The sequence below is a fragment of the Ranitomeya variabilis genome, chromosome 3 (assembly GCF_051348905.1).
Source record: "Ranitomeya variabilis isolate aRanVar5 chromosome 3, aRanVar5.hap1, whole genome shotgun sequence".
Taxonomy (NCBI): Eukaryota; Metazoa; Chordata; class Amphibia; order Anura; family Dendrobatidae; genus Ranitomeya; species Ranitomeya variabilis.
The window spans coordinates 659,911,527-659,930,037 of record NC_135234.1 but is presented as its reverse complement, the minus strand read 5'-3'; the positions used below and the strand labels follow the sequence as shown (position 1 = coordinate 659,930,037).

The 18,511-nt window shown below is 41.8% G+C and overlaps 1 protein-coding gene across 2 annotated transcripts in view; it reads right to left on the bottom strand.

Moving 5' to 3' along the window:
• SLC4A8 (solute carrier family 4 member 8) overlaps positions 1-18,511 on the bottom strand; it is a 305,062-nt gene that overhangs the window by 30,582 nt on the left and 255,969 nt on the right. For both annotated transcript variants that reach the window (XM_077297836.1, XM_077297837.1), the window contains 4 exons: positions 16,778-16,952; positions 16,180-16,313; positions 7,562-7,807; positions 4,245-4,350 (listed from right to left, as the gene is read on the bottom strand). In XM_077297836.1, the coding sequence (XP_077153951.1) occupies positions 4,245-4,350; positions 7,562-7,807; positions 16,180-16,313; positions 16,778-16,952 (661 nt within the window). The remainder of the gene's footprint in view (positions 1-4,244; positions 4,351-7,561; positions 7,808-16,179; positions 16,314-16,777; positions 16,953-18,511) is intronic.

Sequence of the window (18,511 nt, the reverse complement as noted above, 5' to 3'; positions counted from 1 at the left end):
CGGCCACATACAGTTCTCCATACTGTATAATGATCCCACATGATGCTCAATACTGTATAATGGCCACACATGATGCTCCATACTGTATAATGGCCACACATGATGCTCCATACTGTATAATGGCCATTGGCCACACATGATGCTCCATACTGTATAATGGCCACACATGATGCTCCATACTGTATAATGGCCATACGTGACGCTCCATACTGTACAACGGCCACACATGATGCTCCATACTGTATAACGGCCACACAGTTCTCCATACTGTATAATGATCCCACATAATGCTTAATACTGTATAATGACCCTCCCTCCTGTATGCATGGCTCATATTCCCACTCCTGTATGCATGGCTCATATTTCACCCCCCCCTGTATGCATGGCTCATATTCCCCCCCCCTGTATGCATGGCTCATATCCCCCCCCTCCCCTGTATGCATGGCTCATATTCCCCCTCCTGTATGCATGGCTCATATTTCACCCCCCCCCGTATGCATGGCTCATATTCCCCCTCCTGTATGCATGGCTCATATTTCACCCCCCCTGTATGCATGGCTCATATTTCCCCCCCCCTGTATGCATGGCTCATATTTCCCCCCCTGTATGCATGGCTCATATCCCCCCCTCCCCTGTATGCATGGCTCATATTCCCCTCCTGTATGCATGGCTCATATTTCACCCCCCCCCTGTATGCATGGCTCATATTCCCCTCCCCTGTATGCATGGCTCATATTCCCCCTCCTGTATGCATGGCTCATATTCCCCCTCCTGTATGCATGGCTCATATTCCCCCCCCTGTATGCATGGCTCATATTTCCCCCTCCTGTATGCATGGCTCATATTTCCCCCTCCTGTATGCATGGCTCATGTATCCCCCTCCTGTATACATGGCTCATATCCCCCCCTGTATGCATGGCTCATATTTTCCCCCCTTGTATGCATGGCTCATATTTCCCCCTCCTGTATGCATGGCTCATATTCCCCCCCCCCCCGTATGCATGACTCATATTTCCCCCGTATGCATGGCTCATCTCTCCACCCCATCCCCCGCTCCCATCTTGAATGGCGTGGCTTATCGTCTTCCTTCATCCCCCCTCCCCTGTCCCCCCGTCCCTCATACTTACCTGTTCCTCACCGCATGGCCGCGCCGACATCCCTCTGGCTCTGTCCCGACTCCCGGTGCAGCACCTTCTTACTGCCTGAGAGGTCATGTGATACCGCTCATTAAGGTCATGAATATGCGCATATTCATGACCTTAATGAGCGGTACCACGTGACCACTCATTCAGGAGCGCTGCAGAAGCCGAGACCAGGCATCGCTGGAGCAGGGTGAGTATCGTCTTCAAGGAGGGTGGGTGGGAGGCAGGCAGGCGGCCGGGGGGGGGCGGGGTCGGTGGGGAGGTGACCCAGCTTTTAGAAAAACAAACAAACAAAAAAAAACACAACAAACCTTGCTCAGGTGCCGCCCCCTGCATTGTCCCCGCCCTAGGCACGTGCCCTCACGTGCCTAGTGGCAAATACGGCCCTGACTGTGAAGTACCATCCTATCAACCTTCATGCACAATTTCTCTCCCCTTGATAAAGCAGAAAACGCGAAACGCGCGTCGGGGCTCTTTTGTGAGGCTGAGGATAGACAGGCGGATTCCATGGGTATGTATATACAACTATACTAGCTTTCTTTTGCATTGGCACTTTATACTCTGGCTAAGATGGCCACTCCTTATGCAGTTTACTATGGAGTTAGTGTATTATAGATATTTATTTCATCCCCATAGCCTGCAATATTATTATCTACCTCATGTCTTCGGTCTTTGTGCACTTTACTCGGGTATTATCCTTCCTCTTACTGGTTTTTTGTTATTTTTGCTTTTATCAATTGCTTTAGTATATGTGTATTCTCAATAAAAATTGTCACTCTTTTATATCATCTCTTGAGTGGTGTGTATGATACTTTTTGTATCCCATTGGATTAGTGTAAAACTTACACACCCCTTATATGCTTCCTATGGGATTTCCTATCCTGGTGGAGGAACCCTGTGAGTAGCAGTATTATGTTTATGGACATTTCTGTTCATCCTATCAACCTTGCTGCATTTAGTTGAATCTCAGCAGAGCATATATCCCTGTGAACTTCAGAATTTATCCGGTGGCTTCTGTCTACAATCACATCATGAATAAACACTAGTGACCCAGTGCCATTGGAAGCCATGCATGCCCATGCCATCACACTGGCTCCACCATATTTTACTGAGGATTTGGTGTGCTTTGGATCATGAACCGTTCCAAGACTTCTCCATACTTTTTCCTTATCACTCTGGTGTGGGGTGACCTTCATTTCAGAAGTACAAAGAATACTTTTCCAGAAGTGGGCTGGCGTCTTTAGATGTTTTTTTGGCAAAGTCTAATCAGGCTTTTCTACTTTTAACGCCGATTAATGGTTTGCACCTTGTGATGAACCCTCTGTATTTGCGGTCATGAAGTCTTCTCTTTATTGTAGACTTAAAACACCTACTTCCTGCAGAGTGTTCTTCACTTTGTTGAATTCTGTGAAAGAGTTTTTATTCACCATTGAAAGGATTCTGAGATCATCCAGCACTGCTGTCTTCTGTAGATGTCCAGGCCTTTTTTAGTTCCTAAGCTCATCAGTGCCCTTTTTTTCTGCAGAATGTACTAAACAGTTGATTTGGCCACTCCACCATTTCTGCTATCTCTTGATGGATTTCTTTTTTTCCATCTCTTACTCTTCCATTGAGAGCTCCTTTGACCGCATATTGTGGGTTCACAGCAACAGCTTACAAATGCAAATGCAACACCTGGAATCAGCTCCAGACCTTTTATCTGCTTAACTGATGATGGACTAATGAGTGAATAGCCCATGCAGCCCATTAAAGAGCTTTTGAGATAATTGTCCAATTACCTTTGGTCTCTTTAAAAAAGGGCAGCTACATATTAAAGAGATGTAATTCCTAAACCCTTATTCTAATTAGGATGTGAATACCCTTAAATTAAAGCTGAAAGTCCTTTATTGATTATATTCCTGTATCTTAAATATGTTTTGCTAAACAGATACAATTACAAAACCTGTGTCACTGTCTATATAATTCTCGACCTAACTGTATATTGATCTTCATTTGCAAAGTATAATATTATGAAGATGTGGGTGGGCTAGTGCCTTTTACTAATCAATTTGCAAGCCACAATAAAGACTAATCTTACAACACTAGGCAAACAGTTAAAGAATTAGCAATTTGTTTTAAAGTTGACTATACACATAAGGATTGGCCAGGAAGCAACTGATAAAATGTATGTCAAGTCAATTGTACAAAGGGTCAGACCGTTAACATGACAGACCAAAGTGGAAGGTCAGAGGGGTACTTTAACAAGGAGAAACAGAATGGGCTTGAAAAAAGTGGCCAAGTTCACCGGATCATGTAATGTACACTTCCATTTTTCACAGACAGTAATTGCAGATTACTTTTTTAATGATGGATGGTTAGCTGACATCTATGTTATGCATTTGTTGGACAAACGATGCTTTGGCCGATTGTCCAGCTGCCATAACTCTCAGCCGACTCTCCCATTACACAGGAGCGCTCGTTCGGCCAAAGGCTCCTGGGTTCTCTGAGAAAGTCACTGACAGACATTTTGGCTGGCAGCTTATCTCTTGGAGAACAATACCTGATTGAAATATCCCCCTACCGAATGTGAATCGGGCCTTCAGCCCAAAGGATAAGTGAACTTAGATTTCGGTTCGGGTGGCCACTTTACACAAATCCATTTATATGGGAGATACATTGTGGCGACTCAGACAACTGAAAAGCCATGCACACTTAGCTAAACCGAGCATGCATGATGGAGGTGTCAGGGGGAATAAGGAGCGGCAAAGACTATTTTACAGCTCTATTCTGTCTCTGAAATCTGTAGAAAAGTGATGTTATGACTTCTTAAGAAAACTGCCAGGTATTAGTTAGGTCTGCCCCAAATTCTTGATATTGACATGCATCTGACCTCAAAGGCTGATGTGATCTTATAGAACCTATCCTCAAGTTAAAGACCATGCTTGATGGAGAGACCCAAGTAATCTCTAAATCTTGCTACCTGACACTTTTCACTTCATAATTAAGACATACATACTAACCACTAAAGAGTCTCAGTTTGTATTTATCTATTGACTGACACAAAACAAAGATAATTCTTTGCACAGCAAATGATCAGTGTTATACTACGTCACATGTACTTACACTAACTGTGAGGTTCGCCCACTGATCTTCAGAAAGGCTGATGTTATTTTCCCTCCAGAACATCAAGGTCTTGTTAGATGGAGCTTCTGGAGCAGCACACTTACAGCTAAACACAAGAAATATGGAGAATTTCTTACTTTTTTTTCTGAATAAATTAATTAATGATTTTCAATAACACATCTCCAATCAATCAGATCTTACATTATTGACTTAAAGGGTTGTTCAACTTTGGTTCCCACTGCGCCTACACAGATCAAAGTAAATAAACTGGTTTCCCTAGGATATGTCACTGGCATGAAGGTGAATACGGAGGCGTATAATGCTAGCATCACGCCCTGCACAAGTACCAACAAGTGCAATATGCAGAGACTGGACAGAGTACAGAGGAAATACGTTCGAATACCCACAGTCATGTCCACCGGCGGACACAGATAGAAGAGGAAATGTTCCTCAAGTAAAAGATTGCTGTGAAGTCCTGTCGTAATTTACAAAACGTTTTTTGGCATAAATGATGAACCTGTTGGCCTTGCCCTTCCCGACTAAGCAGCACCCACTTTTCAAAAATTTGGCAGAGCTGACAAGGTGTAAAAACGCCAAAAGTTGTAACATTTTTGCACACCTACAGGTTGTACTAACGCTTTGTGACATTTCAAGCAATTTTAAACTACAAAACTGGCAAAAACTGCTGGATGAATTGGGGACCTTTAAGTATGCTATTAATTCTGTTGCCCCAATAAAATCTGTTCCAAATCAAGAAACATACAGTATAGGAACATTTCTATCCTCTGAAGTCTCACAATCCTCTCTCCAAACTATCCCGTACACCATAGAGGTGGGACGGGTGAATACTAGAGGGTCCATATTATGATGATCGCCTGCAGTATCTAATTTATGCAGCTCCGTTCAATAAGAGGGGGTCAATACATTATTGTCTTTGCAGCTTTATTTGCAGTAAAAATGGTTCTGATAGTGACTTTTTTATTTATTTATTTCTGCCGTGGTTTTTTGTTATCCAGATGTTTCAGCTTAATTCATCATTTGCAACTTTTTCAAAATGACTCCAAATTTTTGTACAATTGTACTCCATTACCCTCTGCATACTGTCTAATTTTTTTGCACATTTAAAGACATTTTAATTGTTTATTGAAAGATTTTTTAGCCAAAAAGCAATAAAGAGCAAAAAAAATATTTTTAATTTATGCCAGTTCATTACACGCTGTCTGCTCATTTTTATATATTTGGCACAAAATCACCCAGTGCAAAAAAAGTAAGACAAATACAAAAAAAAATAATGAAAAGTGCACATGATGAATTGGGGACTAGCTGTATAGATCAATATGCCTCCTTTCTCTCCTTAGAAAATTAGAATAATTGCGACCATTCCTCTAGAATCTGCTCTAAAACAGAGCGACATTTGCAGACGGCTGTTACAGGGTTCTTGGCCACCCTCAGTACAGAGTATAGTTCTGGTTGGCTACGTAACAACCATAGAGACTGGGGAAGCAGTGCTTCTCCCTAAGGCCGGGTGCACAGGATCCGGAAGTGGCAGCGCTTTTAGACGCTGAGCATGTTCATTGTGTCCAAAGCGCTACTGTCTATTGAACATAGGTGAATCCACATGTGATCACTGAACCGTGCGGATTCATCGCGTCCCATACATTCTATGGGTGACATTTCTCTTGCAGAGACTCCCATCTCCTCAAGAGAAATTGACATGCTGTGGTCTGGAAAGATGTGCCGCATGTCTGTCTCCGTAGGTGAGCAGCGGATGTCTGTGGACGTATAATGGGCCTGGGATTTCTTGAAATCCCATCCACTATGCTGTAACATCTGGACGCTGCACAAGTACGCAGCATCCAACCCGCAGCGTTTACTGCTCGTCAGCACCTACCCTAAGGAGCCTGCTAGATAGCAGACAGGTGTCCTACATTTTGGTTTGGTGTATTTCCTTAATTATGTTGCAGATGGACAGTGACCAATAAGGTAGATACCTCCTTAGATAGCAGTCAGGGTTGTCAAAACTGATTTTTTGGGGGGATAACTTATCAAAAAAAACATGGGATAATCAATATTTTTTACTGACACTTTGCAAAAACAAAATAAACCTTTAAAAAACTACACCATTTTTTTTTATCATGTGCTATGTATCATGTTTATGAATGTAGTTTGTTTAGTCACATACTTGCCGGCCACTGTCTTCTCCCGGTATCAGCTCCGCTCCAAGACTAAGTCACGTCATTTATGAACTGATGAATCGCACAGTCCTGGCTGTGAGGAGCAGAGGTCACTTTATGAACGTTCTCAATGTAAGTCTGTGTGAATTCACTACCAGGCTCTGGAGCTTCGTTCTGAGCACCATAGCCTTTAGCCGGGATCACACATGCGAGAAATACGGCCGAGTCTCGCATGTTAATACCCGGCATTGCCGCTGTCACTCAGGAGCGGACGGCCGCATAGCGGAGCGTGCAGCAGCATAGCAATACATGCAGCCGCACGCTCCGCTTCTGAGTGACGGCGGCAATGCCGGGTATTAACATGCGAGACTCGGCCTTAGGACGGGATCACACATTTCTCGCATGTGTGATCCCGGCCTTACACTGAGATTTTTACTTCCGCTTCACACACCGATCTGCAGGTTTCGGAGTCTGTCACGTGACGCCGGAGCAGGGCTGATACTGGGAGAACAAGGTGTTTGGTGAGTATGTTACTACACTAATTACTATCACATGATAGCTAGCACAAGGGAAAATAAAAAAAAAATTCACCGGAGTGGTAATTTAAGGTTTGAAGTGGCGCCATATTCATTAAGAGGAGCACGCCACTTAATTCAACGACTCTTCTGAGAGACGTGCACCAGAAATGCTACTACAGTCAGGAACTCCACTAATATTTCTGGTGTACGGCAGATTTGATGAATTTGGGGGGCGCGTGTGGCCCTCGCCCTGTCAGGTCCACCTAATTTAGAGTAGCTGATTCAAACTGGGTGTGAAAACACAAAAAGTATCGGTATATACATTTTTCAACTTTTCAAAGCTTTTAAGCCATTTTAGGTCTACAGCTCATAATTCTGATATGAACACATTACCTGCACTGTCTATGATTTCTAAAATGATAATAATTACAGTCATAACAATCTGTCTCCAACAACAAAAAATAAATCACAAACACATCAAATTACCATTTTGGACAAGGTTAAAAAAGTGCACTTTTTTTATAGACTTTCCAGGAATTTCTGGAAGGGAGCTAATTTGCATCTTGTTCCCCAACTCACATCATGAGATATGTTATGTACATTAGCAGAAAGGTAAAACACTCACTAATAAAGAGTTAGTTCGTCCAGTTGACTGTGCATGTGAACAGGATAGGTCTCTCCCAAATGTATCAGCTTCTCTATGGCTTCATAGATAAAAATAATACAAATCAGTGAGGCAAAGGCTTCCTCTGTAAAGCGTGTGATGTAACAAACCAAAGAGCTGGCATCGGTGGCGACCAGAACAATGCAGAGGAAAGCTGTCCACAGCCCAATGCACGCTCTCAGTGATAGATAGGACAGGTCATGGTCTCTAGGAAAGAAGCCAGGCAGATAACAGTTATTATAATGGGAAGAGGCAGGCGGCACTTGCTCACAGGGTGAATAATTGTAATAAAAGACAAACATGCTCATGAATCAGGTAACATTATGCTGGAAGAAAGTGGCAGTAGAGCTCTGAAATTTGTAGGGAATTTCTATTCAATCCCACGGAGATTTCCCCTACAAAAGAAATCGACTCATTCTGATTATGGTCCCGTCTGATATATGGAATCGTTCTGTACTTTGTTGTGATCCTTTCAAAAACCAAACAATGAAATATTCTAGTAAGGACACAAAAGACTTCAATGTATTCACACAAACAGCTGAAAACAAAATGACATTTTAAAGGATATGACAATTGATCCAGATATTACTTTGTGGATTTTTCTCAGAAGAAAAATATCAAATACCTAAAGGAAAAAGAAAACTTCTACATCTCAGGAAAAATACACATTTATATTAATCAAAGGTGGCATTATGTGTTACATAAAAAAGACGTGATGGCAAAGAACAAGGAAATGGAAATATCAATGTTATGTTTCCTATTCAGAACAATCACGTAAGTCGGTGAGCAATTTCGAAGAGAACTAGTGATGGCGGGAAAGAAACACAGTGTCTATATCAACAATGGTTCTGCCCCATAATGCAAACAACCGTAGGAGGGTTATTGTTCCCCAATGAACAATAGGAAGATAATTATGATGTTCTGCTCAATGCACCGTCTTCTCAAAATCTAAAGATCAAGATAATACATACTGCATTGTTACAAGCAGAAGCCAACAGCTCTCATTCACTGACATCCAGAACCACACACCGTGCACACATTCTTCCATAAAGCAGTGTTACCATACGGAGCCATTTCAAGCAGCACATGGTATCATCTGCTGAATTCTGCATTGTGATGCTCTAAGTAAGCATTCAAGTGCATAGCCATATTAATCCCTTCTCACAGCAGTCATTTACTGTTTCCTTTTTGTCTTCCATGAGCCAATATGTATCCATTAAAGAGAATCTGTCATCAGGATTTCACCTTCCAAACTATTCACACGTGTATGTAGCTCTTTCAAAGACAAGTCCAGCAATACCTTTACATTGCCAGTCCGTTCCTCCATTACTGGGAAATCAGTGTTTGAATTAATATACAAATGAGGCTGTAGATTTATTTGTTATTCTGAAGCCTACAGTCATGGCCAAAAGTATTGACACCCCTGCAATTCTGTTAGATAATACTCAGTTTCTTCCTGAAAATGATTGCAAACACAAATTCTTTGTTATTATTATCTTCATTTAATTTGTCTTAAATGAAAAAACACAAAAAGAATTGTCCTAAAGCCAAATTGGATATAATTCCACACCAAACATAAAATAGGGGGTGGACAAAAGTATTAGCACTGTTCGAAAAATCATGTGATGCTTCTCTAATTTGTGTAATTAACAGCACCTGTAACTTACCTGTGGCACCTAACAGGTGTTGGCAATAACTAATTCACACTTGCAGCCAGTTGACATGGATTAAAGTTGACTCAACCTCTGTCCTGTGTCCTTGTGTGCACCACATTGAGCATGGAGAAAAGAAAGAAGACCAAAGAACTGTCTGAGGACCTGAGAAACCAAATTGTGAGGAAGCATGAGCAATCTCAAGGCTACAAGTCCATCTCCAAAGACCTGAATGTTCCTGTGTCTACCGTGCGCAGTGTCATCAAGAAGTTTAAAGCCCATGGCACCGTGGCTAACCTCCCTAGATGTGGATGGAAAAGAAAAATTGACAAGAGTTTTCAACGCAAGATTGTACGGATGTTGGATAAAGAACCTCGACTAACATCCAAACAAGTTCAAGCTGCCCTGCAGTCCGAGGGTACAACAGTGTCAACCCGTACTATCTGTCGGCATCTGAATAAAAAGGACTGTGTGGTAGGAGACCCAGGAAGACCCCACTTCTTACACCGAGACATAAAAAAGTCAGGCTGGAGTTTGCCAAAACTTACCTGAAAAAGCCTAAAACGTTTTAGAAGAATGTTCTCTGGTCAGATGAGACAAAAGTAGAGCTTTTTGGGCAAAGGCATCAACATAGAGTTTACAGGAGAAAAAAAGAGGCATTCAAAGAAAAGAACACGGTCCCTACAGTCAAATATGGCGGAGGTTCCCTGATGTTTTGGGGTTGCTTTGCTGCCTCTGGCACTGGACTACTTGACCGTGTGCATGGCATTATGAAGTATGAAGACTACCAACAAATTTTGCAGCATAATGTAGAGCCCAGTGTGAGAAAGCTGGGTCTCCCTCAGAGGTCATGGGTCTTCCAGCAGGACAATGACCCAAAACACACTTCAAAAAGCACTAGAAAATGGTTTGAGAGAAAGCACTGGAGACTTCTAAGGTGGCCAGCAATGAGTCCAGACCTGAATCCTATAGAACACCTGTGGAGAGATCTAAAAATGGCAGTTTGGAGAAGGCACCCTTCAAATATCAGGGACCTGGAGCAGTTTGCCAAAGAAGAATGGTCTAAAATTCCAGCAAAGCATTGTAAGAAACTCATTGATGGTTACCGGAAGCGGTTGGTCGCAGTTATTTTGGCTAAAGGTTGTGCAACCAAGTATTAGGCTGAGGGTGCCAATACTTTTGCCTGGCCCATTTTTGAAGTTTTGTGTGAAATGATCAATGTTTTGCTTTTTGCTTCATTCTCTTTTGTGTTTTTTCATTTAAGACAAATTAAATAAAGATAATAATACCAAAGAATTTGTGTTTGCAATCATTTTCAGGAAGAAACTGAGTATTATCTGACAGAATCTCAGGGGTGTGAATACTTTTGGACATGACTGTATGTCACTCCAGCTCTATTCTCCGCGCAGTGCTGCTTTCTCCTGGTTTACTTATGGCTCCTTTGCCTGAAGTCACCTCTATGCTAGGCTGTCAGTGAAGCAGGAGGAGGCAGCGCTGGGCAGAGAGAGCTGGAGTGACAGAGGCTTTAGATCTACAAAAGTCTTTCAGCCTCATGTGTATATGAATTCACTTGCCGATTTCTCAGTAATGGAAGAACGGACTGACCATGTAAAGGTGTTGCTTGATTTGAAAGAGCTTCCATGTGGGAAGTATTGAATTAAAGCTTACCCTCTAAAGGCTATTAGCCAGTGAAATTAATCACTATAACTCTCATAAGGGGAGGAATTGAACAATATCTTCCCCCATGTGAGACTGCCTATTTAACAACAGACTTAAACAAAAACAGGGGAGAAATTGCTTAATAATTACCCCTGTCATAATAGCCCTCAGCAGTGGAGAATGTATCAACAGTTACACTGCATGAAGAGGAGATATGATCACTTCATATGACTAATATACTAAGCTAGGACATCATAGGTTTACGTGCACTCTGTAATTTTAAATAAGCACTATTAATATTATTATAATTTAATCATTAAAAGTTATGTTTTATCAAATCTCAGAATCTTTAGTTAGGGTTTATTTGCCATTCGACAATTTGTAAATGTATTTCAAGGCAATGAAAATTGTTTTGTGGCTGAGAGCCAAGACTTTTCTACTAAGTATCGTACCCCGAAACACAGTGTCTGCATATTGAGATTCTGGTTTGGCTATTATCCTAAGTCATGTGACAAGGCTCGTTAAAGGGTCGACATTGACTGTTAGGATTGCTACTTCCAATAGGTGGCACTAGAGTTCTAGTCCTCTTCCTCTCTGAAGAGACAATTTCCATTGAGGTTTAGTTTTTTTGGCAGGTTGAGTTGTAATCATTATTGAGACCATTCTGTGGTCTATAAAACTTTTTCATCCATTTTTGTTGTGGAGCTAAGGCTACTTTCACACTAGAGTCGGTACGGGGCCGTCGCGCTGCGTCGGCCCCACGTACCGACGCATACTGTGCAAGCGCCGCACAACAGGGGCAGCGGATGCTGTTTTTCCATGCATCCGTTGCCCCATTGTGAGGTGCGGGGAGGTGGGGGCGGAGTTCCGGCCGCGCCTGCGCGGTCGGAAATGGAGGACCGTCGGCACAAAAAAACGTTACATGTAACGTTTTTTGCGGCCGGCGGCCCGCCACAACACGACGCAACCATCGCACGACGGTTGCAACGTGTATCAATACGTCGCAATGCGTCGCTAATGTTAGTCTATGGGGAAAAAACGCATCCTGCAGACGACTTTGCAGGATGCGTTTTTTCGCCAAAACGACGCATTGCGACGTATGCAAAAAAACGCTAGTGTGAAAGTAGCCCAAGGATAAAAAAAACAATTCTTCCATTTTTTTGTGGTGTCCACCATGCACGATAAATATGCTAATTTTAATAGTTCACACCATTACTGCCAAAGTTTTACCAGTTATATAGCTTTTATGTTGTTTATATTTTTTATGCATACTTTTTTTTTACTATTTTAATCACCTCTAGAGGACTTTGAAATGTGATTTATGGTATAATATTTAGCAAAATATCTGTATTGTAGTGTGATATCCAGTCAGTGTTATCCTCTGATTAAATAGGGGGGGTATACAGTGGTGTGGACGAATAGGAAGAATGCAAGGTAGCCCTTCAAAGCATTTATTGATAAAAAGCTGGACTTATCCTCTGGATGGCAGACTTAAGGTTTTTTTTCTTAAAACTCCTGGCAGCCATAACAATCCATCATGCCCCCAATATAGGTTTGCAAGAGGTATGACTATGGCATGTAATCCAATCCCACCTGTTGCAGCGGAAGCCCATCTTGATATTACATTTGACTCCCAATGTGTATGGAGTAAGCCTGCTCCATACAAAGTTTTCTGACTTCCTACAGTATATGTTCCATAGATTTATTTTTATATGGAGCATTCATAAAGCAATTGTTGAGGGCCTTACAGTACCTTTCTACACCTTAAATTTCTTATGGAGAAACACAAAGATTTAAAGGGAATCTGTTTAGTAGGATCAACCCTCCTAAGCTGCCTATATGGATCTATGGGCTGGACATTGATCTGCATGACCATCAGCCTCCAGGGATTATTCTAAATGAAAATGACTGACAGTCTTCTCTCCTGCTCTACATGTCTCACAATGTTCACGCCTCCTTTCATCTACTATATAATTGTCTAAGGGTCACTTCCGTCTGTCTGTCCTTCTGTCTGTCACGGATATTCATTGGTCGCGGCCTCTGTCTGTCATGGAATCGAAGTCGCTGACTGGTCGTGGCAAAACGCCCACGACCATTGCCACGACCAATCAGCGACGCGCACAGTCCGGAAGAAAATGGCCGCTTCTTACTCCCCGCACTCAGTGCCCGGTGCCCGCATACTCCCCTCCGGTCACCGCTCACACAGGGTTAATGCCGGCGGTAACGGACCGCGTTATGCCACGGGTAACGCACTCCGTAACCGCTGCTATTAATCCTGTGTCCCCAATTTTTTACCATTGATGCTGCCTATGCGGCATCAATAGTAAAAAAATATAATGTTAAAAATAATAAAAAAACAAAAAGCCTGCTATACTCACCCTCCGTAGTCCGCCGAGCCGCTCACGCCGGCTGCCATCTTCCATTCCCGGCGATGCATTGCGAAATTACCCAGAAGACTTAGCGGTCTCGCGAGAGCGCTAAGTCATCTGGGTAATTTCGCAATGCATCCTGGGAACGGAAGATGTCGGCCGGCGTGAGCGGCTCGGCGGAGCTTCGGTGGATCCCAAGCGTCGGTAACCGCTTCCTGGATCCAGGCACCAACGGAAGGTGAGTATATAACTATTTTTTTTTTTTTAATTCTTTTTTTTTTTTTTTTTTTTTTTTAACAGGGATATCATGCCCACATTGCTATGTACGTTGACTGTACAATATACAAAAAGGGCTGCGCACTATACTACGTGGGCTGCGCAATCTACTACGTGGGCTGCACAATATACTACATGGGCTGCGCAATATACAACGTGGGCTGCGCAATATACACTACGCATACATATTCTAGAATACCCGATGCGTTAGAATCGGGCCACCATCTAGTTTATCATAAGCTCTGGAGGCAGATTCTCAGGGAATCAGTGTCCGGCCCATAGATAACAGCTTATTTACATATTAATAAAAATGTGGATTTCTCTGGAATAAGACATCGGATCTCAGATATCAAGGTTTCATTTTATTCATCTTCCTATGACCTGCATGCCCATTTAGACAGCTTAGGAGGGTTGATCCTACTGACAGATGGCTTTTAATTTTTTTTTTTCGTTTTCTTTTTTTTTTATATTTAATTTTTTATATAAAATGGTTCTATGCAGCCGAAGGTGCTTTTATACGGTGCCTCCATGTGGCACTATTTCTCCCAAAGAAGCAATGTGTCCGTAGAAGAATGTCTGGATAATATAACATTTGAAGGAACAAGCTGGAATTTTGTTTTATCACAGTTATCTTATTAATTCAAGCAAAAATATCTTTACACCATGTTCCAAATTATTATGCAAATGACATTTTTCTCGGATTTTCCTATATGGTCGGTGCAAATGACAGTCAGTCTAATAAAAGTCATCACCCGTTAGAGTATACATTGAATTTTATTGAAGAAACCTCCCAATGATAACAGTATAATCTCCAAAATGAATAAAAACTCAAAATGCACTGTTCTAAATTATTAGGCACAGTAGAATTTCTAAACATTTCTAAACATTTGATATGTTTTAAAGAACTGAAAATGCTCATTTGTGGAATTTGCAGCATTAGGAGGTCACATTCACTGAACAAAAAAGCTATTTAACTCCAAAACATCCTAACAGGCCAAGTTACATGTTAACATAGGACCCCTTCTTTGATATCACCTTCACAATTCTTGCATCCATTGAACTTGTGAGTTTTTGGAGAGTTTCTGCTTGTATTTCTTTGCATGAAGTCAGAATAGCCTCCCAGAGCTGCTGTTTTGATGTCAACTGCCTCCCACCCTCATAGATCTTTTGCTTGATGATACCCCAAAGCTTCTCTATAGGGTTGAGGTCAGGGGAAGATGGTGGCCACACCATAAGTTTATCTTCTTTTATGCCGATAACAGCCAATGATTCAGAGGTATTCTTTGCAGCATGAGATGGTGCACTGTCATGCATGAAGATGATTTTGCTCCTGAAGGCACGTTTCTGCTTTTTATACCATGGAAGAAAGTTGTCAGTCAGAAACTCTATATACTTTGCAGAGGTCATTTTCACACCTTCAGGAACCTTAAAGGGCCCTACCAGATCTTCCCCATGATTCTGGCCCAAAACATGACTCCTCCACCTCCTTGCTGACATCGCAGCTTTATTGGGACATGGTGGCCATCCACCAACCATCCACTACTCCATCCACCTGGACCATCCAGGGTTGCTCAACACTTATCAGTAAACAAAACTCTTTGAAAATTAGTCTTCATGTATGTCTGGGCCTACTGCAACCGTTTCTGCTTCTGAACACTGTTTAGGGGTGGCCGAATAGTAGGTTTATGAACCAAAGCAAGCCTTTGAAGGATCCTACACCTTGAGGTTCGAGGGACTCCAGAGGCACCAGCAGCTTCAAATATCTCTTTGCTGGTTTGTAATGGCTTTTTAGCAGCTGCTCTCTTAATCCGATGAACTTGCCAGGCAGAAACCTTCCTCATTATGCCTTTATCAGCACAAACACATCTGTGCTCAGATTCAGCCACAAATCTCTTAACAGTACGATGATCACGCTTAAGTTTTCGGGAAATATCTAATGTTTTCATCCCTTGACCAAGGCATTGCACTATTTGATGCTTTTCGGCAGCAGAGAGATCCTTTTTCTTTCCCACGTTACTTGAAAACTGTGGCCTGCTTAATAATGTGGAACATCATTTTTAAGTAGTTTTCCTTTAATTATAATCACCTGGAAAACGAATTATCACATGTGTTTAAGATTGATTTCAGTGATCCATTGAGCCCTGAGACATAATACCATCCATGAGTTTATTTGAAAAAACAAAACAATTAAATCTTTATGACACTTAAATAAAATTTGTATAATAATTTGGAACACATTATATATGCATCTGTGTGATATTGGAGGTACAGTATGGGCCCATTTACTTCTACAGGGCACCGTATTACCAGTCTATCCAAACAGACCACATAGGGCCACAAATGCAGGACATAGACAAAAATATAGAGTCGTAGGTTATTAACATGAAAGCACTTTGTGGTCCAAATGGTTTAAATTTATGTGCTGTGTTCGATACGTCATTAACCCTTAGAACACTGACCGAAAAAGGGACATAATACATAATATATCACACATGAGGGAGCATATTCCATATTTTTTATTCTGTGTACGATTACGTTCCTACTAAACTGTGCATAATCTGATTTTATTCCAGAATCAGACTTCGATTCTCTAATATATCAAACATGAGAAAATTCGTCTTACTTGCAAAACTTGAAAAGAATTTTCTCGAACACCAAGACAGGTCCTGTGCTCCCCAAAATGGTGAGGGGTTGTCCAGCAAACAAGGAATAGGCGATTCCGGTCATAGAAGCACCAAACAAGGATTCTATTGCACTCTGTAGGGGCACAAACACCAGTTTATTCGGAGTACATGGTGGACAACACGTCAATACAAATCTAATGTAAAAACACATAAAACAGCGGTGAGGATGTGGAGATGGGATTGAATTGCTGCAATATATTACTAGAAGTGATTTGCCCACGCTGGTAAATTAAGATTGTTATGTATCAGTGTCACAGTAACATAATTGGGAATATTCATTAATCTGTATATTACAACCAGCATTAAGATTGTGGAGAAAGCTGTAAAGCTGTAAAGCCATTAATTGGTCATTACACAGAGCGCAGATCCGTTCGGTGCTTAAAATAAAGCCAAAGATTGGGATTATCCTGATTAGAGGTAAGTGATGGCAGTTTAACAGCTGATCTAATGAGCAAGGTTTTCTAGGCGGGCTTGTAATCAACATGAAGATAGGTGAGGATGGATCTAGTCAGAATTAGGCACATGGAATTTCCTTACTATTCGACCTTCTGTCGCTTCTCCAAGTAAACCCCCAAATGTGATGACCGGAGACATGCAAGCACAGTATAGGAAGAGGAAAGAAGCCACACACTGCAAGCTCAGCGCATCCCTGTAGTCACTCCAGTACCAAGGAGCTTTCCTTTTTATGTCTACCACCAGACCGCCAAATAGCCTGCAATGAATAATAGAGAGGGGGCTTCACTGCCAGGCAGATCACCGGGGGCAAAGCTATACTGTGGAAAGGCTGGAATATCGCGCCTCCACACCTGGAATCTGAGAAGAACCCTCCTGTCATCGTGCCCGTCACTGGCGGAGGCCATACACAATGCTACTAATCAGATGATGTGCGCCATCACATAGGCCTCCTGCACTCACTGTACTGCATGTATGTATGGCATTTATAGTCATGGCAAAAATACATCACAGAAAAACATTGGTAATTTACTCCGATTCTTAGAAGTGGAACATTTTCTGATGTTGACTAAAAAGTAGAGATTTTTTGCCTTTTTTCTCTATAGTTATGGCTCATCTCTTTTCTGTAGTTACAGTAACTAATATATATACACATTATCACTAATATCAATATACAAGTACACATGTACAAACGCAGTAACCCCAAGTGTCTCTGTGATATCGCATCTAGAATATGCAGCCACAGTCACTAATGAACCTCATCTGTAGGCAGCACATATGTAGAGGAGCCGAATGAGCCATATCATGAATCAAGTCTAGGTCAGTTCCCACATCTCAGTGTCCTAGACCGATGAACATGGGACACGCACTAAAGGCCTCATTCAGACGTCCGTGTGGCACATTCGTGTGCTGTCCGTTTTTTCACAGACAGAACACGTACCCATTATAATCTATGGTGCTATTCACATGTCAGTATTTTTACATGGTCCGTGTAATTGTGCAAAACTCACAGAGGCATATCTGTTTTTTTTTTTTTCAAGCATCACGGATGAAAAGGGCCAATATAAGTCTATAGATCAGTGAAAGACACATACAGCACATGGATGACATTAGTGTACAGTCCGTGTGCTGTCCGTATTTAACACTGCAAAGGATAAGATTGGTAATTTATTTATTTATCCATCTGTGAAAAACACTGATGACACACTGATGGTAAAAACAGACCAAACACTGATAACACACTGACGGTAAAAACAGACCAAACACTGATAACACACTGACGGTAAAAACAGACCAAACACTGATAACACACTGATGGTAAAAACAGACCAAACACTGATGACACACTGACGATAAAAACAGACCATACACTGATAACACACTGATGGTAAAAAGATGAAAGACGGATGACACACTGATGGTATAAACGGACACACGGTCCTTACACTGATGACACATTGATGGTATAAACGGACACACGGTCCTTACACTGATGACATACTGATGGTAAAAACAAACTAAACACTGATGACATACTGATGGAAAAAACAGACCAAACACTGATGACACACTGATGGTATAAACAGACACACGGTCCTTACACTGATGACATACTGATGGAAAAAATAGACCAAACACTGATGAGACACTGATGGTAAAAACAGACGAAACACTGATGACACACTGATGGTAAAAATAGACCAAACACTGCTGACACACTGATGGTAAAAACAGACCAAACACTGATAACACACTGACGGTAAAAACAGACCAAACACTGATGACACACTGACGGTAAAAACAGACCAAACACTGATG